General features: G+C 39.8%; 2 protein-coding genes across 2 annotated transcripts in view; both read right to left on the reverse strand.

The window, feature by feature from the left end:
* The window catches only part of ubb (ubiquitin B), a 198,403-nt gene that overhangs the window by 103,049 nt on the left and 71,599 nt on the right, over positions 1 to 23,755 (reverse strand). The window lies entirely within an intron of this gene.
* trpv2 (transient receptor potential cation channel, subfamily V, member 2) overlaps positions 1 to 23,755 on the reverse strand; it is a 40,459-nt gene that overhangs the window by 3,550 nt on the left and 13,154 nt on the right. Inside the window, exons 6-17 of the mRNA XM_002938256.3 lie at positions 18,288 to 18,440; positions 12,708 to 12,848; positions 11,322 to 11,611; positions 8,526 to 8,702; positions 6,590 to 6,748; positions 5,749 to 5,844; positions 5,589 to 5,659; positions 5,329 to 5,494; positions 4,348 to 4,414; positions 3,007 to 3,302; positions 1,263 to 1,390; positions 157 to 263 (exon numbers count right to left, since the gene is read on the reverse strand). Of these exons, the coding sequence (XP_002938302.3) occupies positions 157 to 263; positions 1,263 to 1,390; positions 3,007 to 3,302; positions 4,348 to 4,414; positions 5,329 to 5,494; positions 5,589 to 5,659; positions 5,749 to 5,844; positions 6,590 to 6,748; positions 8,526 to 8,702; positions 11,322 to 11,611; positions 12,708 to 12,848; positions 18,288 to 18,440 (1,851 nt within the window). The remainder of the gene's footprint in view (positions 1 to 156; positions 264 to 1,262; positions 1,391 to 3,006; positions 3,303 to 4,347; positions 4,415 to 5,328; positions 5,495 to 5,588; positions 5,660 to 5,748; positions 5,845 to 6,589; positions 6,749 to 8,525; positions 8,703 to 11,321; positions 11,612 to 12,707; positions 12,849 to 18,287; positions 18,441 to 23,755) is intronic.

Raw genomic sequence — 23,755 nt, forward strand, 5'->3', positions numbered from 1 at the left:
AAACACCACTGTGCTGAAGGTAAAGTGCTGGGGTTCAGAATGAAATTACTTTTACACAGAAAGTATACAAAAGTCCACAAAACTTAACAACATCATACATTTTATTTTACAAAAACATTATAGTCAGAAAATATTTGTGCTCTAAATTCCCCTTACCTGGAGTTTTTTTAGATGAGCTGAGCTTCCCCTTCTCTGTGTCCCCCGGCTCCTCATTTATGTTGGCGAGGTCCTTCTCCCACGATCCCCAGACCATTTCCTCTACCCTGAAGCACAAGAAAAAGATAATAAGTATCTGCCTGGTATCAGCTGTACATGTGATAATGTATCGAGAATGTAAGAAATAATATGAAAGGTAATGTAATAATTATTTATTTATTTATTTATTCCACATTTTAAAAAAGTATTTGAAAAATAGGGCACCAACTTTAAATTAATACCCTTAATTTTGGAATTAGATGCTAAAGAGGCAGGGGTCTGCATACTTTTGACCACATAGTGTATATTTGTTCCTAAAAACAATCTTAAATATTGAGGTGAATCAAGTAAATAATGGGGAACAATTTTATCATGGTTGTGAAAACTAGCATTCCAATGGCACGTTTGCCCTGTGAAAACTTACATCTCACCACACTAGTAACAGATTATCCCCCATTTGTAATAAAAGGCACTAAGTTTGCCCAGGAACTGTAGCCCATAGTGATCAATAAGATGCTTTTAAACATGTGTCCATTAAATGCTTCCTGCTGATTGGTTGCTATAGGGTACTACTTCTGGGCAAACTTAATGTCTTATTACATAACTCCATATGAGTGTTAGCAGATTAAAGGCACGTTCAATGATCCTAAATGGAATTAATCTTTTGGGTAATTGGCCTGTGGCTATTTAAAGGGATTCTGCCATGATTTTAATGGTGTACTTTTTATTTCTAAATTATAGTGTTCACTGTTTACATAGCAAACAATTCACTCTCCTATTTAAAACTTTATTCTTAAACCAACAAATGTTATTTTTTTAGTTGTAATACTGGTGTGTAGGCGCCATCTTGTGCCTGAGTCTGAGCTTTCAGAAGGAGCCAGCGCTACACATTAGAACTGCTTTCAGGTAACCTATTGTTTCTCCTACTCCCATGTAATTGCCGGAGAAGCTCTATTAACTGATGGGTTTTGAAAAAAACAAGTTTCCCATGAGGATTTGTTCACCCACCTATCCATGCTCAAAACATGACTGCAGAGGAGAATTTTCCCATCTTAGCCTTCTCTTACCTGAAGCACCATCTCTTATCAGGATTTCCATCAGGACTTTTTCCCACAGTCAGCCATTGTCCAATTTTTAGCTTCTTTCTAATGAAGCGAGGAATAAACCTCTCAATATCAAGGATTGTAGCTGCTCTCTGTAAAAATAAAGAAAACAATACACAAGGGAGATGCTATAAATCTAGCTTTGGATAAATAATGTGTCATTGACATTGGTTTGGTAATAACTAGCCACTGTAGAAACCAAAGAATGGCAATATGGGTACACATGAGGGCTCTGTAGGCAGATCATAGTAAGTGGCGATGGGCTATTTCTGAGGTTTTCAGCCATTTCCTAAGTGGTTCATCTTTTGCTTTAGGCCCACCGTACCAACAAGGTTGCATATATACGGTGTATGAAAACAGTAGGGCTCATTTACAACAATGTGCACACTGACACCATTCATTGAAGGTACTAGCATTTAAAGACACTCTTTGAACTCCCCTATATTTGTGTATGGATGCCAGTGCATCCATCCTGCCTCCAGTTTCAAAACACGTGCAAGTGTGCAGGGAGCTACTTCCACAATCAAGCAGATATTCCAGGGTTCCTGCCATGGGCTTAGTCATTAGGCACAGCAGCCTTGCACCTAAAGATCATGTTCAGATTGTGGCTGATTGGTGACAAACCACAGGGTGCAATTGTGTCAGACTTATTTTCCCCTTAGAGTTTTTAGACACCTGTATCTCAAAGAATAAAAAAAATGTAAAGGTGGCCTTAAACTATAAGATCCACTCGTTTGGCAAGGTCGCTAAATGAGCAATCTTTCCACCAACATGGTGGAAATTGTTTGTTTGGCTCTCAAGCCAATGACAGCAACAGAACCTGTTGAGGCAAGGGTCGCATCAATGAGCCGATGCGGTTTCATGATCCGACAGGAAAACCAAACAATATCTGGCCAATTTTAGGCCAGATATTGGTCAAGTAGGTCCATCAGGAGTACCCATACACAGGCAGATAAGCTGCCGAATCGATTTGAAGGACCCAAATTGTCAGCTTAAATCTGCCCATGTATTCCCACCTTAATAAAAAGGTGCCATCCCAAGGATATTGTTTCATGTATTGTGTATTGTTTATTGTGCTGGATTCTGATACAACTTGCATGGCAGACCTTGTCATTACCTGAGCTATGGCAGCGGATGAATACTGTATATCTGTACCTTTCTCTACATGATGGAAACTTTCAGCCTAAAATGAAAGCTTTGCCATTAGCCTACTTCCCCTGGTGATTAATATATTTGCAAATGCCTGAGACATATCCTCTTGTCTTGTTGTACAAATGCAACTTTACCACTGCTCTATCTCTGTATCAGCTCTGCTTCCTTTGTGACACTTTGGTTTGCAGCCCCCAAGTGTAGAATGTTTTGTGGTTTCCTCTAAATAAAGCCTTGCAACACCTGCAAGAATTAAGGGAGATCTTTACTCATACACAGGCTTCTTTATTAACCCAATACATTTAAATCTAATGGGGCTTTTTGACATATTTTTGCTACCTTGCATTGCCTAAATCAAATCTACTTTTCAAACAGGCAGATGAGGTCTGCAGACAGACTTTGGCAGCAAGGTGCCAGATACAGCATTCTATGCAGAGGTATCAGATGCCTGTACCTTAGTCTAGAAAAATGTCCAAATTGGCCAAGGTTTATGCGCTGCACTTGGCGGATGAATGGTCACCATTGTGTCACAGAGCAAATGAGATCAAAGTTGACCCACCTGGAGTTTCCAGATGCTCTTGCTCTCACTGGATATCTTACTGACTGTTTCACTCATCAAAGCAATGAGCATGTTCAGCAGGAGGATGTAGGTCAAGATTACATAGAGGATAAGCAGGAACATGAAGAAATGCTTGAATTTCAAGTTTTCATTAAATTCTAGGTCTCCCATGCCAATGGTAAATTTGAAGAGTTCCAAAGAAGTGATATAAAGCCCTCCATAGGACGAGCCTGATTCACTCTGCTCCGTTCCATTTGCTGCTTCCTGAGGGGCTTCCCCATTCAGGGTCACCAAAGCTGAAGGCAAAACCATTGAATGAGCCATTAGAGGACAAGTACAGGTTACCATGGACTAACTAGACACATACAGACTTTACTTGATCCTTAGGCATCCTATTGTTATAAGCCTTCTGACAGATTTCTGTGTTATTTGCTGCTTTTTGGGTTCCCCAGAGAGGTTCAGAAGCCCACTTTGCTTGTTTTTCAATAACATTTACAAAAAACTTTATGTCACTAATCACCATAACTACCATTTCTCAGCCTTTGTTTCATAATGACTCCTATGCTTATCTTACTCAGAACATACTGTATGCCCTATTAAATACATCACTACTGAAATAAAAATTAGAGTTACAACCCAGTATATAATACTATATACATATCTTACATTGTCTTTACAGAAATATGTATAACCAATTTATAATGAATGTTTTATCCTATAAAAATCATTTGAAAAAAAAAATAAGGATACTCTGAGATATTGTTTTTCAATTATTACAGCCAATTTATAATGCGTACGGCCAAAAAAAAGTTTGCTTGTTGCTTAGCTAATTTTACGCCAAAGCGAAATGGGGCAGATTCGCTCATCACTATTTATTACCACTGGAGACAAACACTACCGGTGATGTTGCCCATAGTAACCAATCAGCAATTAGATTTGAACAGTCACCTACAAGTTAAGAAACAAAGCAAAAATCTGATTGGTTGCTATGGGCAACATCAGCAGTAATGTTTGTCTCCAATGTTAATAAATACGCCCCAGTGTGTATGTGAATTCAACATGGAATTCCTTTCCTCCATCATACAGGGAGGCCCACCTGTACCAAGTAGTAATCCAGCTCCTAAACAGAGTTAAATAAATAACAACAAGTAACAATAACAATATAACAGAAGAAGAAGTATAGAAGAAGAAGTAGCTAAAGTAGCTAAAATGAAAAAAAAAGGAAATTATATATAAAGTTAGCCCAAAGGTGAACTATCCCTTTAAGTCAACTCCCCCCCCTCCTCCCCACCAGAACTACAAGAGAGTCTGGGAGAGACCGCAGTAGAATCAGTTCATTACCTGCTGCAAAGCCAAAGAGGAAGACCAGGTAGACAAAGAGGAAGCGCAGCATGTCCCGCAGGATTGTCTAAACACAGGAAAGCAACGTGCTGTGAGTAACATGCAGTACTAAACCGAAAAAGAGAAATGGGCAAAGTATAATGATTTCTGTTCTGTACATGGAAATCACCTCATATCTACCAACATATATATATATATATATATATATAAAACAAAAAATGCTCAGTGGCCGGCACACCCTTTAAAAAAAACCATCATATGTTTATTTAGACATATTGTTTTAAAAGAATCCGACGTTTCATCATGGTTCATAATGGTTTCAAAATGGTCATCAGACCATTATGCAATTATCCAATGTTCTCTTAAATGTGTAGATTCAAACGGGCCAATCTCTGGCCATCAATTAGTTGGATAGTCCAGTTAAACTACAGATAAAATATAACAGCGAGAGTATCAATTTTTTGGATGTTACAGTATACAAGAATGCACATGGGTAACAGACTAGCATTTCTTCTAAGCCAACTGATAGGAGTATCAGGGGAAAAATAGATAGATCCTTACAAATTGCAGCCCTGCCCTAGGGAGCCAAGCAAGATACATGTCTTTGTTATACTGTTTTTTACTTTTTTATTTGTGAATGACACTTAGATGTAAAATGTTGGTGAGCCACACAAGCATGAAAAAGGTTCCTTAAGGATGCTAAATAAGGGCTGTGATTGGCTATTTGGTAGCCCATGTGGACTGCTGGCCTGCAGGAGGCTCTGCTTGGGGTAACACTGTGTCTCTGTGCTTCCAAAACTTGTCTCCAAGCCAGAAATGTAAAAATGGGCTCCTGCTTTGAGGCCGCTGGGAGCAACATCAAAAGGGGGGAGTGGTGAGCAAAATGTTGCTCACAAGCCACTGGTTGGGGGATCACTGGTTTACAGGAATAAAATCTATGTTGATCTTGTTTATAGGAATAAGATCTATGCTGTTTCTGACCTTCTGGATCATGACGCTGTAGATTCCTGTCTGCTGAAAACCACGGGTATAGTACAGCATATCCACCCAGCCAATCACCAATGAGAAAACCATCAGCGCCACGTACACTTCGCTTCCCGCCAGGTAAGTGGCACCGCTGCACAGTAATATAAGCGCTTGGAGAAAACTGGGGAGGTAAATATAGGTCTTGCTGGTTATTGCAGGAATTACACCTATAATTTTGTTTTTAAATGCTTGCTAATAAATAGGCAAAAACTTACAAGAGTATCTCAAAGTAACCGTCCATCATTAAAATCTGCAGGGAAGGGCGCCGTTTCCAGAAGTAAATAATCTGCATTGAGAAAAAAATAAAAAAACGAGATGTGCTTATTATGCTTCATTACTCATGTGATAACATAATGATTGCAATGATTTCAGTACCTGACATATAAGGATATAAATCGCTCCAAACATCATGATAATTTCTCCAATGACGCGCAGGTTGCCTTTAGCTGTCCCTTCCAAGGGAAAAGGTGGCTGCGAAGGAAACAAAATCAGTCACAAGTGCAATGCATTGTTCCCAACACTGAATCAAATACACTCTACTATCAAACCCATGAGGCTCAAGCAGAAAACAAATTGTTTCTGGGCATTATTTAATTGCAGTTTGATATTGCAGACAATAAGGGACATGCTGATCAATGGGTAAAGCTATCTTTAGCTTTAGATGCTGAAATATTTTGCCTTACTTTAAGGAAAAATCTGAAATATGTTGTGCAGTGTAACCTACATGACACAAAAAATGTTTTGTGCGCTCAGTAAGCTTTGTTTTTTTATGTTGATGTTGAAAACAATAGAAATTATGACTGGTTTTTCTTGCTGAATAAATTAACGGTAGAGAACCATAATCTGAAAGGTATTTTCTTGTTAAACTCTCCACTAGTGGGCACTTTCTTTAGAGTCGTTGGATGAGCAACAGTATTGCAAATACATCTGTGCAAAGAAATGAGATCCACTCACACAATATCTTATGTACGTATCAGGTCTGGACTGGGATTCAAAATAGGCCCTGGCATTTCAAGTACACAGAGGCCAAACAGCCCCCCCACCAGCCCAATAAATAGTGAGTGTCTATGGCAACTTACAGCAGCCCCTCTGGCATTTGCCAGAATCCACATTGTCAGTCCGGGCCTGTTACACACAGTATTAAAAAACAGCTACAGAAAGCAAAAATAATAAATATATCCCCTTTTAATATACCCTCCCTCTGGCCTTTACTTACTTGTCCTTGCAGCGGCCTATGGTAAGCAGTCACTGTGAATATTATCATGTATAAAATGTATAAGAGAAACTTGATATAAAATATTTTTCCAGCAAAATTTTCCCATTTTTCCTCCAGCAAAGTGTTTATTGGCTCCAGTACAACCATGTTATGCCGATTCTGCAGGAAAGATACAGGGAAAGTATTAGTAATTAGTGATGAATTCATCTGTCCCATTTTGCTTCATCATAAAATTCACGAAACTTTGCAAAAATTTGAGAAATGCTGAATTAAAATTTTTGCACCCGTTTTACAAAACAATCTGCCAATGACGAAAAGGGGAAATTACCACAAATCCATGCCTGACAAAAAAATTTGCTCATCGCTATTGGTAATGTATTCAGAATGGTGGGCTATTACATGCATGCTTGTCATTTGCCAATAACAATTTCAGACAGATCTGTGCAGCCAGTCCCACCATACTTTATGTTCGGAGGCTCAATTTAATTTAAAAAATTTGATTATAGCAAGAGCTCTGTTAATCTCTTGAGCAGGCTGGGGTCCTTTACAAGCTATTGGCCTTAATTGTGGGTGGTTTGCAGAACTTCCTATTCATGCCAATAGAATTTTATTTGTAATGGGTATCTAATGTTTAACTGCCCATGTATCGTATCCCTGAGGCTATGCTAAGTTACCAAGTGCTTAGCAAGAACCTAAATATGGCTGTCGATACAGTAGAGAGTGTCAATTGAGGCAATCCATACTGAACTAAGCTGCCAATATTACCCTGTCAACACTAACTAGAAAGTGCTTAGCTGCCACTTGGAAGCCTTTCACACTAAGCCTTTTCAAGACATTACAAAAGATAAATTTGCCAACACATACAGTATACTTGCCAGTCAAATCAAGAACACTACATTGTACTAATGAGCCACATCAGTTGACCATTGCATTGATCAAGTCATTGAGGGTATATAAATGAAAGTTTGCTCCAGGTCCAATAACCAATAACAACCAATAACCAGGCAGCATTTAGCAAACACTTGTTTAAAAACAAACATGGTTGGTAGCTATGGGTTTTAAGACTTTGTTACACTTTTGTCATTTTTATTACATTACCCATTTGATGCCTCAAGATTGAGATATACAATAAATGTTGTGTACCACAGAGTAGCACCTGATGTTCAAGAGCTTAGGGGGAGATGACAGACTTCGACTTGTAATATGACATGTTAAGCAAGCATTAGTTACTGAATTTATTAGGCTCTGTTATGTGCATTAATATTTTTACCAAGGTCTAAGATACTGTATGTAGCAGCTCAGTATAAATGGAGTAGGGCGCAGGGGGCATATAACTTATGCAGCTGTTGCATCTGCACAGGAGTCTGGAAAAACACAGGGACCCTTTACACATTCATTTTTTTCTTATTATCATTTCATTGCAACCTCCCAACATTGTAGCACTAGCACCTTCAACTTCCACCCACCCAGGGCCAGAAAATAAAATATGTGGGTTTAAGTTATAAGTTATGAATTTCTCATGGTGCTTGAGGTTTAATAATGTACACTATCAACCAAAAAGTGCAGAGAAGCTTCCCTACATTCCACTGCATTACAATACACAACCCAAATACATTTCAGTGAGAATGGCTATGGTAAACCTGGTACCGTATGGTACCTATAATTAAGTGCCCCCTTTTGGCGCGAAACGCGTCAGGCTGTCTATGTTTGAGATGTTTTTGAATAAAGCAAACTGCAGCACTTTTTGTTATTTGGTCAGGTTTTTCTAGTACCAGCCTTGTTTCTTGTTTCTGAGGCATTTTGGTAAAAATTCCACAACTGCAGTGTACAAGTGTCAGAACCCCTTGCTACATATATATATATATATTTATACATCTTTTACATTTGTTGTTCTAATAACATTTTTGCAGTATCTGCACACAGAGGTCAGACTTACACTGGCATTGCTTTTGAAAACAATGGTTTCCAAGACCGAATCGGCTTCATGAGTGTCCACAGATGAAAGGTCATAAAGTGACGTGTGCACGGGGCCATAAGTCCATTCTGTAAACTTTCGAGACAAGTGCTTGTATTCTGGCTCAGTCACCTCCCGACGAAGGATGTGTTTGAACAACTACATGAGAGCAAAACATCAAGGATATAGTAGCCATCAAAATCCTAATTAATTAAAAGAAAACTATACACCCAAACAATCAGCCAATTAATGGGCAAAGTTCTGTCTTTTACTCCCACATTTCTTCCTGTTACAGTTAAGGGCTCTGGCACACAGGGAGATTAGTCGCCCGCGACTAATCTCCCCGAAGTGCCATCCCACCAGCGAAAATGTGGGGTATTGCCTTGAGAGGAAACTTATGCGATTTCGGGGAAATCGCGGCGCCGCATATGCCATCCCACCGGCGATTTACATTTTCACCAGTGGGATGGCATTTCGGGGAGATTAGTCGCCCGCAAACAGGGAGATTTGTCGCGGGCAACTAATCTCCCCGTGTGCCAGAGCCCTAAAGCTGCATTATTTCCTGTCAGCTGATCTCTGAGGGAGCACCCAGCCCATCACTAAATGGTGGCTCAAGGGAATAGATGTAAAACAGCAATATTTACTGATATATATATTCCAGTTTGGTACGATACTTTAATCAGCTACTTTATATGATAACTATCTGTTGGTTAAGCATTTATTTTGGGGGTATAGATTTCCTTTAATGGGGTGGTTCACCTTTACATTAACTTTTGGTATGTTATAGATTGGCCAATTCTAAGCAACTTTCTAATTGTCTTCATTGTTTATTTATTTTTTTATAATTTTTTAATGATTTGCCTTCTTCTTCTAACTCTTTGTAGCTCTCAAATGGGGGTCACTGACCCCAGCAGCCAGAAAACTATTGCTCTGTGAGGCTACAATGTTATTGTTACTTTTTATAACTTATTTTTCTATTCAGGCCCTCTCCTATTCATGTACCAATCTCACATTCATACCACTCCCTGGTTGCTAAGGTAATTTGGACCCTAGCAACCAGATAGCCCCTGAAACTGCAAGCTGGAGAGCTGAAAACAAAAATTGAAATAATTAAAAAACTACCAATGAAAAATGAAGACCAATTGCAAGTTGACTGAGTATATTAATCTCATAATATGAGATCTAATACATCATATTAACAGTTAACTCAAAGGTGAACAACCCCTTTAAGCAATATCAGGAGTTCAAGAAGAACTTTTATTTAGCAACCATGTGGTGCAGTTTTGGGCTCCAGTCCTTAAGAAGGATATTAATGAGCTGGAGAAAGTGCAGAGACTGCAACTAAACTGGTTAAGGGGATGGAAGATTTAAACTATGAGGTGAGACTGTCGAGGTTGGGGTTGTTTTCTCTGGAAAAGAGGCGCTTGCGAGGGGACATGATTACTCTGTACAAGTACATTAGAGGGGATTAGAGGCAGTTGGGGGATGTTCTTTTTTCCCATAAAAATGATCAACGCACCAGAGGTCACCCCTATAGATTAGAGGAAAGGAGCTTCCATTTGAAGCAGCGTAGGTGGTTTTTCACGGTGAGGGCAGTGAGGTTGGGGAATGCCCTTCCTAGTGATGTTGTAATGGCAGATTCTGTTAATGCCTTTAAGAGGGGCCTGGATGAGTTCTTGAACAATCAGAATATCCAAGGCTATTGTGATACTAATATCTACAGTTAGTATTGATGTTGGTATATATGGTTTATATGAGTGAGTGCATAGGTTGGTAGGTGTGGGTTGTGTGTGCTGGGTTTACTTGGATGGGTTGAACTTGATGGACTCTGGTCTTTTTTCAACCCTATGTAACTATGTAACTATGTAACCACCATCACATGGTGCTGGTCATTTTGTTTGGTAGAAGAGGAGCAGTAGCACTGACACTTTTCCCCAGTGAAAGTACTCCAGTTGGTAACTACTCCTGTCTCTCATTTGCCTTTTTAAAGTAAACTTGCTTTCAAATCATGGCAACCAAAAGGGACTACAACTACTGACTACTGGGTATATACTGGAATAATTTTCAAGCAAAGTTTGGTTTTCCAAAGCATGTCTAAGAAAAACTATTTTTGCATCTCGTCTCTACAAAAGTGTAACTGCAAAACATGTGAATAATATTCTTTAATGTACATTTCTGCTCTAACTTTATTTCCTGGTAAATTTTTCTGCCGCTGACTTTTATAAACATAAATTTCAAGACTGAATGTCAAGATTTTAAATCATTTATATAGTGTAAGTAAAGTTTATTTTGCCTAACTAGCACATTCAAAAAGAATTTGGAATTATTTGTTAGGGTCCTCTTTAAAAAGCGTAGGTCACAATATTTTCTCAGAGAAAGACTCCTCCAGTCCTACCAAGTAACCAGTGGGGAGATGTAATAATTGACAGGGCTATGTGATTTTTGAGGAGCTTGTTTTGAGCCCTTTTTTCCCCTTACATGGGCAGAAATAGAAAAAAAAATCAAAATATTCTGAAACGTTTGATCCATTTATCACAACTTCATAACTGAACTTTCAGATGGGTAGCAAAGCCCAAAGAGTCATTTGGTGGCTTAGTGATGCCTATTATTGTCTAGCTCCTTTATAAGATGCAGTTGATTACTAAATACAATAAATGATGATGATTTTGATGATAAATTAATACATTGTTTTACGCTTTCTGGTGTCAGACCCTTTAAAACCCCCAACTTTTTTTGTTAAAGGAAGGGGATTCATTACATAGGTTTGTATGTACATACCTCAATTTTACCAGTTTTTGCTGCCAGTTTCAGAGGCGTTAGGCCCTCCCAATTGGTAATTTCTTCAATTTTAAGTGTCGGATCAGTTTTCACTGATTTCTTTAAGATCTCATCATACATTTTGGTAACAATTTCAGTATTTTCCTCTGTATTATCGGACACAAAGACCAAAGCGTGCAGGACGGTGTTCCCATGGCTATCCCGGGCAGCAAGGTCAGCCTTTTTGTCCAGAAGGTAATTCACAATGTTGAGTTGGTTTGTGCAGGCAGCCAGAGAGAGAGGGAGCTCTCCTGTAGAAGAATATTTTAAGAGTAAGAAATAAAAACCATAAGCAACTGTCTGTAACTAAATACTCTGCTTTATAACACCATCATTTTATGTTTCTGTCTGATAATCAGTTCATAATAATGCAATAACCAAAATTAAAAAAAAAAACTAAACCAGCACTGCATAAATCCTGATTATCCACTATTGTGCAGGAGCAGGGGGCTGTTATAATAATAAAATGATAAGTAGATTGTTAGTGAGTAGATTGCTTGAAGGGAAACTTTCATGGAAACAAAATCCTGTAAGTTATTGAAATAAGTAGAGTTTCTAAATATAAATATTTAAAAATTCTCTGTCTGGAAAACTAAAAAAAATACAAAAATAACTGTGTTTGTGTTGGAGTTACATGATGAATTTGAGCTGCCTTACAAAGCCTGCACATTGGGAGACACTTTGCTGAGAGGGGGGTGACAATGACCGTGATTATTTCATAAACCATACAGAATTTTACTATTGTTGCTATTTAGGATGATTAAAAGATTCTCTATATTTAAATGTATACCTAAGACAGGAGGATGCCATTTTGCTTCTGCTAGCAAAGGTACAGCATGTTCCTAAAAGTCAGGATGAAAGGTGTTTTTTTATTCTATTATTGGCCACTAGGCTGTGCTGTGGTATAGAAAGCACGGACCCACTTGCTAGTATTTCCCTAGCTGTGTGCATGTTTCTGGAGCCTTTGCAAGTCATTACACTTTCCAAACATTTGTAGCACTATATATATAAAAAAAATGTAAAAAATTCTTTAATGTGCAAAATCTTTTCGATTTTGCACATTAAAGATTTTTTTTATTTTTTCTGCAAATCCTGTGAGTGCTGAGTCCTTTGTTTCTTTACATGGTGGCTACCTTACCCGACACCCAGGCAGCTTTTGTTTTGGTGGTGTGTGCCCTCTCCTTATTATGTTATATATATATATAAAATGGCCAAAAATAGCTGGCACTCACATCAATGAAACCACAGGAGTCTGGGTGCAAGTCCAAACAGAGAGCTAATACGGCAATGAAGGGTTCCGCACTCACAGGACTTATGAAAAGGAAGCAGTGTTTAAAGTTAACATACCAAAATAAAAACTAATTCCCTTCTTCTTCTTCTGAAAAAAGTCTCCTTCAGCCATTGCACGTAAGTCAGCGCCGCTTTTTATCAGAAGCTGCACCAAATGCATATTTCTCTTCTCTATGGCAATGTGAAGCGCAGTCTGGCCTGTGGGAGGGGAGAAGCACAGGTTCAATCAACAAATTAGAATCTTGACTTGTACTTTGTACTTTGTAATAAATAAATATATATATATATATACACACACATATACATTTATATTAAACAAGAGCCATAAATATCCTGTAAATTATATCCTTATAAACGGCGCTTAGTGGTGTCCAATTAAAGCCAATAAAAGAGCAACCATTTGAAAAGCAAGTTAGTTGCAGGTAAAACTCAGTCCCTTTGTTAAATGTATAATGAAGCAGTACAATTCTTAATGATGAAAATGAGTATAGGACTGGCCAGACCAGGGATGACTGACATAGTTGGCCAGCTTGAAGTATATTGTAATATATGGGCAAACAACCCCTGTTTTGCTTAAAGGTAATGGCATTTCTTAGTAGCTTAATGCACAGAATGTCTTAATGTCCTGTATATATTGATAATGGGTGAGTGCAGAGGATCTCTTGTTGCTGTCTGTATGAATTTTGTGGTCACAGCCTCATTGCTCCCCCACGTAATGGTTTAAAATCTAATGGTGAGCCCAACTTTCCCTTGTTTGCTATAGTTTATAAAGGAGCAGTGGCTTCACCTTGTTGTAGATCCCACACTTCCCACCTACAGTAATAATTGATACTTAGTGATGTAATTACTGTCACATGACTTAAGGTGGCCATACACGCACCGATATTATCGTACGAAACCTCGTTTCGTACGATAATCGGTGCGTGTATGGTATGTCAGCGAGCCGATCGATGTCGCAGGAAGCTGCTGAAATCGGTCGGCTCGTCGATCGGCCAGGTTAGTAAATTGTGATCGGGCGCCATAGAAGGCGCCTGACCAAAATTCTCCCTTCAGAGCTGAATCGGCAGAAGGAGGTAGAAATCCTATTGTTTCTACCTCCTTACCTGCCGATTCAGCCCTGAATGGTGTGTGGCGGATCTGACGATGTTTCGTGCGACCGATGGTCGTACGAAACATCGTCGGATCGCCACGTGTATGGCCAGCTTTACCGAAACTTGTGTATTATAATAAATAAAGTACCCCTGTTGTAAAATACTCGGCCTTTGGCCTTATGCTTTAATATGGCCATGAAATGCCTCATTGACTTATAATATTCTTGTATTTTACAATAGGGTTACTTTGTGCACTATATATATAGACTAGAATGTATTCAGACTAGAACACATTATAAGAAAAATCATTGTACAGGAACATAAAACACCCACACAGAGCATTAACATTCCTACAAGGTGCAGCCAGCAAACCTATCAATCTTTTTCATATCTATAGCTGGAGATTTGACTGCACCATTTCTGACACTGCTTTAATCTTTTTTGGTTTTCTAAAATTCCTTATTAAAGTAAACCTAAGGGTCTTGACAAATCTCAGTTGTCGCAGGTGACTAATCTCCCCGCAATGCCATCCCACCAGCTAGAATGTAAATCGCCGGTGGGATGGTATACGCGGTGCCTTGAGAGGAAACTTCGGCGACTTCGGCAACGCGTATGCCATCCCACCGGCGATTTACATTTTAGCCGGTGGGATGGCATTGCGGGGAGACTAGTCGCCCGCGACAAGGGAGATTTGTCACAGCGCAACTAATCTGCCGTGTGTCACGGCCCTAAGACCAGATATTTTGGCAGTGAATAAGGAAATATCTCCCTTAGATGGTAGTTTAGGTCACTATTTTCCAATACATATTGATTTCATAGAAATGCAGAATTACAGAGCTAGAGGAATATGAAATAATTCCTACCCTGTATCTAATCCAGAACTCCATATACCATCTACCTGTGTGAGAGGCAGTTTATATAGCCACTTTTTTTTTTATCAAAATATCAATATTGCCACCTGGCTAAAGCACTGAGGCTGTAAATGTAACTGCCCTGTCTGAGTCCCAAAGTAAGAAAACTGAGCAGGTTTTTCCATATGTTCCTATTTATAAAACTTTAGTGTAGAAAGAAATACTTCCTTCTGTTACAACATTGACACAACTTCCTCTGGCCACTTACACTAAGTTTCCATCACTGTATGGTTAACAACATTGACATTCCTGAGAGACACTGTTTGACAGTTACTATTCTGATACTGATGTGGGTCAGTGTACTAAACTTTATTCATCTTACTGCCAATGTAATTACTAAAGAGTTAAAAGAGAGGCATGTGGGCTGGTATTCCCAGATAAAGTATTTATGTAACCTTAGTATAGAGGCAAACAATACCTAAGGCACACATGTAATTATTTATTAAGGTAGAGGAGGCATTTTTTCAGAATCGCAGGGGCCACATGGGGTAATAATGTACATGTTTTTAATATACATAATTTTGGGACGGCAAATTCTCTGTATTTCCCAGGCCCCCCATTTTCTAATCTGTGGTGTTCGTATTGCTTCCAGTGTCGGACTGGGACCCCAGGGGCCACCAGAAAACCTTGAACCCTAGGCCCCCTCTCCAAACTATTTTCCTCCTTTCCTCACCCAACCTCTTTATTCTCATTGTCTCTTTTATTTACATGCTAGGATCTATTTTTCCCTCTATTTCTCCTCTTTCTTCCCATTCTGAAATAGGGAATGACCACGAAACAGGCCAGGAGCAGAAGGGCCCACTGACCCCTGGGCCCACCGGGATTTTTCCTGGTATCCTGGTGGGCCAGTCTGACACTGATTGCTTCACATTCAAATCTGAGGCATCAAGAATATTTTACAAGATTTCTGTACCAAGAACTGCATGTTCAGCCTGAGGAGGAAGAGTATTGGACGTAACAGTATCAGTCTCTTGGTATCAGGCTTTTCTGTGAATCAGCAGTCTTGTCTAATGTTTCTCTTAATTACTTCTACTGACTTGCTGTTTTGTTGCTACCGGGGCCTGTATATTAGCAGCCAAGGAGAGACCATCTAGATAAATGTATACATTATTTATGCACAAAATGCTTCTGTCAATAGTCACTTGCAGCTACACAGGGGCATGAAACTTTAATGTGTGGTGTTCACCTTAGAACTAAGATTTGATGAGGCAGTTTGGTCATTTTCTACCATACTTCCCAGCAATCTGGACATTTATGTCTATATATATATAAAACTCTAATGCAGGGGTGTCTTGGAAGTCTCAAACTGAAGAGGCCTATCATGTCCATGAGTAAAAGTGTTCTTCTAACTCAGACCAGACAACCTTGTTGTGGTGAAACACAATTACCAATTTATTGTCTTACAACATGAACAAGAAAACAAATGGTGGGTCGCCGGATTTCCCATGCAGAGATCAAAAACATAGTAGTACAAATGGGGTTGTCACCTCTCAACCTTGGAGGGCAGGGGGTGGAGCAGGAGATAGCAGAGGTGGTGTTGATGACATTAGGGGTGACATTTAGAGTACAGGGCTTTTGCACGACAGCCTGTGATTGGCCAAATTAAGCATCAGTCAGAGAAGATTCCTGTCCAGTTTTTAGTCTTCTGATATCTGGGCAGGCAGTTCTGAACTTGACAGTCTGGGTAAAAATTGGACTGTCAGGTTCTGAACACTAAGTTAGGGTGACTAGACCACTTGGAAATTCATACAGGGCAGCACTGATTGCATTTAACATAAATTGGAATTAGTTCAGCCCTGCTAGCTGGATGTTTCAGACGTGTCCCTGATTCGTACCAAATCTCTTTGAGAGAACTGTGCAAAGCAGACCCATCAATATTTGAGGTGAATAGCATTAAATGTTATGGTATGTTATGTTAGGAAAAATATTAAACTTAATCTAGGCAGGAAACATGCCAATACTGGCGCCTGTTATATGAGCACATCACAATAATGATGCAAATGTTTGTGGGAATAATATTGTTCGTTCAAATATCTGGCTCATACAGGTATCTGTGCAACATAAAGCAATTCATGTAAAGTTCCTACAAGTAGATGGTTTATGCACAATGTAAAGCAGTTCATTATAGGAAAACTGAGAAGCATAAATATAATATATATAATGAAATATAATTAGTTCATGAGCAAGATAAAGCATTATATACATATGGCTAGCTGGGGAGTTCTGCTGGGCTTTCAAATCAGCAAATCTTCATTCACCCTAACTGACCTACAGACTGAGCCCCCCCCCCACACACAGAAAGGCCAGCCCCACAGTTAGAAAACCACTGATATAATGCGTAATGCCACACATAAGGATCTCCCAAGTGATAACTAGAGAGCTCAGAGACGTATAATAGTGGTAGGGTTCTAAATCCATTATATTGTGTAGAGTTGGCTGTAGTGCTGGGCAGGACTGCGTGGGCCCTGACTGCCAAATTCAAGATCCCACAAACACAAGGAAATGCTTCCTTGCACTTAAAAGCCCCAGATCAATGCAAATTACACAAACTAATAGAATGGAAACAAATAAATGACTTTAGCAAACGGAAAATATTCTGCTGTTCTCTCAGTATCTGAAATAGCGCTTAACTCATTCTTGGAACACTGCTGCTGTTTTATATAATAATCATGTCATAAATAAGATGCTTGAATTCAAGTTATACCCATGCATCACTATTAGACCTTTAATAAACGAGTTCTAGCTATCTGCCATTATTTAGCTTCATTTAATAAATAGGCACTTTCTGTCTATATAAAGTTTTAACAAAAAGAAATACTGTAATTTTGCCCACCTCAATCATGAGACAATGTTTGCCTCTGAATATTAAGGACAAGTGGTTGTTGGACTTATTCCCCCTGCTGGAAGTCCAACCTTTAGACTGGGACCCCTTAGCAAGTTTACAGATATCAGGAAATATTGGTGCATGTGTAAGTTAGTCATAGCTGCAAGAATATCTAGAACATCTGAAAAAAATCATTGGGTAACTTCTAGATATGCATTCCCACAAAAGAGAAAACCAGTAGAGATGTAGCGAACTGTTTGCCGGCGAACTAATTCGCGCGATCATCGGGTGTTCGCGAACTTTTCGCGTATGTTCGCAATTTGGGTTCGCGTGGTGTTTTTTCTCGGCCTAAAAACTCCGCACAAGCCAAACATGGCGTTTTTCAGCAAATCCCATTTCCATGGTGCTAATAGTGCGAAATAGTGCGTATTTCCGCTAGGTCTGCCAGCTGCCTTTGCGGTTTTACGCAACGCTCTGTCAACAAAGTATTTTTCAGAGAAATTTTTGCCCCCTCCTGCATGCCACTGTCCAGGTCGTGGCACCCTTTAAACAACTTTAAAATCAGTTTTCTGGCCAGAAATGGCTTTTCTAGGTTTTAAAGTTCGCCTTCCCATTGAAGTCTATGGGGTTCGCAAAGTTCGCGAATATTCACACTTTTTGGCGTAAGTTTGCAAACTTTTTTTGAGGTTCGCTACATCCCTAAAAACCACAGCCAAGCCAACAACTGCCACTAATGACTGCACGCAAAACTACTTTCCAATGGAATTAATGTTTTATAAGTAAAATCCCTGGCTTATGACAATGTGCTCACCTCGGTAGTAGTCATTCGTGTATGCTGCATCAACAAGCTCTTTCAGATATCCTCCTTTTTCAGCAGCTTCCAGCAGTATCGGAATTGTGTCATTCATCCCGTCCTTTAAATTCCACATAGCCTTCAGCAGGCATGTCTTCCCTGTGTCTGGATCTGAAGATAAAACAGATGCCATATTTAATAGGGAGACTATCAGCATTTGCTCTGAGATAATGTTAAGCTCCAGCAGAAAGGTTTCCCTGGTTTACCATTTAGGATGATGGCACATGAGGCCTTGGTTTCCCACAGGCAATCCCCTTTCCCCTTTGAGATAAAAATTTTCCTTTTTCCCCCACCACCTTGAAGGTTTTACTTGCTCAGCTTGTAGTTTTAGCAATGTCAAAGCTGCAGTTGTCTTTGAATTTGGCCAGGCATTTCCTAACAGTACCCATAGCCCTCCTACTGTGTAAAACTCAAAGGGGCTCATATACTATAAAAAGTGCAATGTTCAAGGTACAGAAACAGAAATAATTTAACCAAAATTATTTCCCAGCATTCCAGAGTAATTGCAGGGGACCACTAACAGCGTAACTTCAGTGGTGAATTAGACACTGTTCCAGCCATGTATTAATAAACAAGAGTTACAAAATAAAAACAAGATCAGAGGGTCCTGCTCTGCTCCTTCTGCTCCTGATTCATTTTTCCATTTCCAACTGAGTAGACTGTGCCAAGCTTACTGCCGAGTGGTTGCTACTGGCAAATATACTTAGTTCAGCACATATGTTAGCAAATGAGAGCCCTTTAGCATTTTACTGTGGAAATTTGTGTGCAGTTTGTATGAATTTTTACCCGCAGCTAAGAGGCCAGATACAGTAGGAAATATCTTGCAAATCTTATTCCTTCTCATCATCTCTGTCCTATTTATTCAAAGTAAAGAAAGTACGGGATGCCAGAAACAGCACAATTATAATGAAAAACCACACCTGCTTAATGAAAGGGGAGTGATTAATCAATGCCCATGTCACAGAAAAACAGTGGCTAGGATTTTAGAACTTTTCATGATTTTATATGTAACATGGATAGCGTATAGCTGTATTAGTAGCTGCAAATTGGAGGCCAAGTGAAATTGCCTTGTTCCATTTGTGCCTGCTTAACAATGACATCTGAACGTGAAAAGGACCAGAACCCAAGTGGTAATTTGTTACATAAGTTAAGTATACTTATATTGAAAATCAGGCAGATTTGATCATCCTAGGACTAAACAATCGGATCAGCCCAATATCACACACCTTAGGTGGGCATATCTTGCCATTCATTGATAGGTATGGCAAATAACTGCACCTAAAGCCATCACTGAACTTCAAATAATGAGACTGTATTTTAACCAATATAGTCAAATTATTCCACACCATGACTGGCCTTCAGGATTGATCTAAATCAACCTAAACTGTGGGAGGGTGATACAGAAAGCCATACACGGGGACTTTTCTGATTAAATAAGAGCAGACAGAGTGAATTCCTGGGGACAATTTTCTCTTAGGACCAAGGTCTTTTAACAGATGGGAACCCCAGAAAGGGAACTTGTGGTTCATCTATTAGAAGATGTAATCTTAACTGATGCCTCACCTTTTGATGATGGTAACCCACCATAAATGGAACAAGTTGCTTGAGCTATGAATTTCCTGTTTTAGTAGGTGTCATATTAGTAATGTACTGAAAATCACTACTGTGGGTTACTCAGACATGGATATTATAAATCAGAAGGATAAGAACTGAAAGCACAAGGTAATTACATCCCTCATTTAAAGTATACTAGTACTCAGTGCAATCAATAAAACTGATTTGAATAAGAGATTGTCTAGATTTGCTTTTTATGCAAGTACAGCTTTATCACTAACAATCATCATTCTCTCATACAACTTGCCCTGCAGAAAGGTTCTAGCAGACTAATGGACGAACTACAGGAACCCATTATCCAGAAGGCTCTGAATTGCCGGATGGCAGTCTCCCTTAGACTCCATTATGCGCAAATAATTCTAACTTCTGTAAATTATTTGCCTTTTCTCTGTAATAATAAAACATGAAGCTGCATGAATCCATATTGCTGTCAAACAATCCCATGGTTTATTTAATGTTTAAATAAAGGGTTCTGGTCCCAAGTGTTCTGCATAACAGATCCTCTACCTGTACTATAGAAGATAAAGACCCTGTTGGAATCTGTTATCAAGCGAAAGCAATACGGTTACAGTAAGCATATATTACTTGGCAGTAATGTATTATTGTATCAGGCAGGGCCGCTTCTGCCATGAAGCAAAGTGAGAATATTGCCTCAGGCGGAAGTGAGTTGCCAGTTACCAGGGGCAGCAAATACCCACCTCTGGTAACTTTAAGAGCCACATTTTCTAGTTCTTGTGCTCTCTGCTATAGAGTTGCGCCCCCTCTGGATCCGCTCTGACGCAAAAGTTGTAAGCGCGGAGCATGAGAGAAGAGGCAGCAGCCCCAGAAACGCCATTGGTACCAAGTGCAATAGAGATGGTCTTTTAGCAGCTATTTAGCTTCATATTGTGAGTAGTGCACATTTTGGCTTATACCTTACACATGGCTGTTTATTTTCCCTCTGACTTTGGTGTGCCGGGTGTGGAACATTTTGTATTTGCTTCAATGAAAGCCGCCCAGCACTTTTGTTATGGGCATAAAATATACTTTTCACATATATATTTATTTGAATGCACCTCTGCTTTCCTTCTCTCCTTTGTAAAGCAGACTACTAGCTTCAGAAATGCATAAATATGTTCCCAGGCAACAACTAAAGCTTGCATTTTTATTTGTTCGGTATTTAACTGTAGCACTTAAACCTACTTTGGACTGTAAGTGCAAATGTTAAAAAGCTGGCTCATTAAAATGCTTTGTTATGATTTTGAGATGTATTTTTCCATTGCACTAACATCTTTCATAGACAAACATTCAGCTGATAATGCCCCATGTGACACGCTACAAAGTGCAGCTGATAGAAGCTCTGAGAATAATCCGTTAAGTGTTGGAAATCAATCAGAAGTAAAAACTAAACTGCATGTAGTGAACTCGCCAATTAGGGGAAAAAACTTTACATTGTCCCACTGGAAGCACTTACAAGAAACAGATATTTTAATGGTTCTAAACAAGATTAGCCTTTTATTAAGTATTTTACAATGTTTTAATCCTTTAGAACAGTGCTGTCCAACTGGCGGCCCGCGACCCCCCTCTGTGTGGCCCCCCACCTGTCTGGCTGCTTTGATGGCTTACTCTTGTGTAAGCTCTAAGTGGTATCAGTACTGTGATTAACTGCCCCCCTGCATGGTTCTCACCTCAGATTCAGGCTGTAATCCCTCTGTATTGTTTAAATATGTAATCCCCTGTGTTGTTCACACCTTTTAATCTCTGCATTGTTCACCCCCTGCAGTGTTCACACCTCAGGCTCAGGCTGTAATCACCTCCATTGTTCCCCTGTTCACACCTCAGGAGCAGTAGAAACCCACAAATAATCCCTGCACACTACAAAAAGAACATATACTGAGGTGGTACTTCAATTAAAAAGTTTTTTTAATATATAGTTATTGTGCAGACTGTAGGAGCAGTGCCAGCATTGTGTCACTGTAGGCTGCCTGTGTGTGCCATACACATCATAGGGCAAGCAGAGTATGGCACACACAGGCAGGGTAGGGCAGGCAGAGTATGGCACACACAGGCAGAGTATGGCACACACAGGCAGAGTGTATGGCACACACAGGCAGAGTGTATGGCACACACAGGCAGAGAGTATGGCACACACAGGCAGAGAGTATGGCACACACAGGCAGAGAGTATGGCACACACAGGCAGAGAGTATGGCACACACAGGCAGAGAGTATGGCACACACAGGCAGTGAGTATGGCACACACAGGCAGAGAGTATGGCACACACAGGCAGAGAGTATGGCACACACCAGTGAAAGTATGGCACAGGCAGGGTAGGGCAGGCAGAGTATGGCACGCAGAGTATGGCACACACAGGCAGGGTAGGGCACAAACCAGCCAAGAATGGCACACACAGTGAAAGTATGGCACACACAGGCAGGGTAGGGAAGGCAGAGTATGGCACACACAGGCAGGGTAGGGCAGGCAGAGTATGGCACACACAGGCAGGGTAGGGCAGGCAGAGTATCGCACACACAGGCAGGGTAGGGCAGGCAGAGTATGGCAGGTTTTTGCTGTACTACAACCATTAATATGGGTATGGTCATGTGATAACATGGGTGTGGTTTCAAGTGGGTGCGGTTTCAAAAAGGGGAGTGGTCAAAACTGGCTTCCATTATCGGCCCTCCACCACGTATGTCGGAAAAATTCCGGCCCTCGGTACAACAGAAGTTGGACAGCACTGCTTTAGAAGTAAAAAGGAAGTCAAAGAATCTCATTATTCTTTATTCAGTCATATGCTCTGGACTAAAATGGAAGATTCTGCTTTGCTTGTCATCTTAGTTAAAGGCTCTCAATACCCTGATCAGGGACCTCTTCCTGTAAACATCTGTACTAGCCTTAGGGTGGGGGTTGGAGGATCCTATTTCTGTCAGATATATGGGTTTGTGCATGCAATCCCTCTTTTCTGTTTATTTCAGCAGCCGTTACATGTGACTAATGCTGGAGGACTAAGTGGTGTCTGTATGCAAGGAAAACTGACAATTACAGATGAAGTGGCCTGAATTGAGATTAACTATGCGTCAAAATGGCTAAAAATCTGAATCTGACAATTCGCCAACTAAAACCTGCAGAGATTTCCCTTCCGTTCCCTGAAGGATCCTTATTTTACTTCAGAGGTTTCAGATTTTTTACGCTGTTTTTTTGTGCGACAATTTTAAACAGTAGAGGTTTCGGTGCGACAGTACGGAAAATTCGGAGTTTCTGCAACTTTCCAGCACGGGCATGTTCAGTTCAGACTTTTAAATTAATGTCAGACATTTGTGGAAATGAGTTACATTTTTTAAAATAAAAAAATGAGAAATGTTAGCGTTTTAGTAAATGTGCACCTTAAGGTGGTCATACATGCACCGATATTATCATATGAAACAAGGTTTCAAACAACATTCGGTGCATGTATATTGGATTGGCGACTAATATCGCAAAAGCCGTGTATATCAGTTGTCTCGTCAATCGGACGGGACAGAACATTTTGATTGGGCGCACAAGCAACGGCAAGCGTTTAGGGCTAAATCCTCAGATAGGGGTAGAATTCCTATTGTGTATATCTCCTGGCGATTCAGCTCTGAACATTAGTGGAGAGTACGAGCAATCTTTCCTGCAAATGGTCGCAGGAAAGACCGTAACTTTAACGTGTATGGCCACCTTTAATGTCAGTTTTCATTTTAGGCAAGTCAATAAGTGATACAACTGATAAATTAATTAAATGAATGTTTTGGAATGTTTTAGGTCAGCTGTTCTGTTCAACCTGTGGTTACTGTATTAGAATGTATTATCTT

Source organism: Xenopus tropicalis, chromosome 2 (genome assembly GCF_000004195.4).
Source record: "Xenopus tropicalis strain Nigerian chromosome 2, UCB_Xtro_10.0, whole genome shotgun sequence".
In the NCBI taxonomy this organism is placed as follows: domain Eukaryota; kingdom Metazoa; phylum Chordata; class Amphibia; order Anura; family Pipidae; genus Xenopus; species Xenopus tropicalis.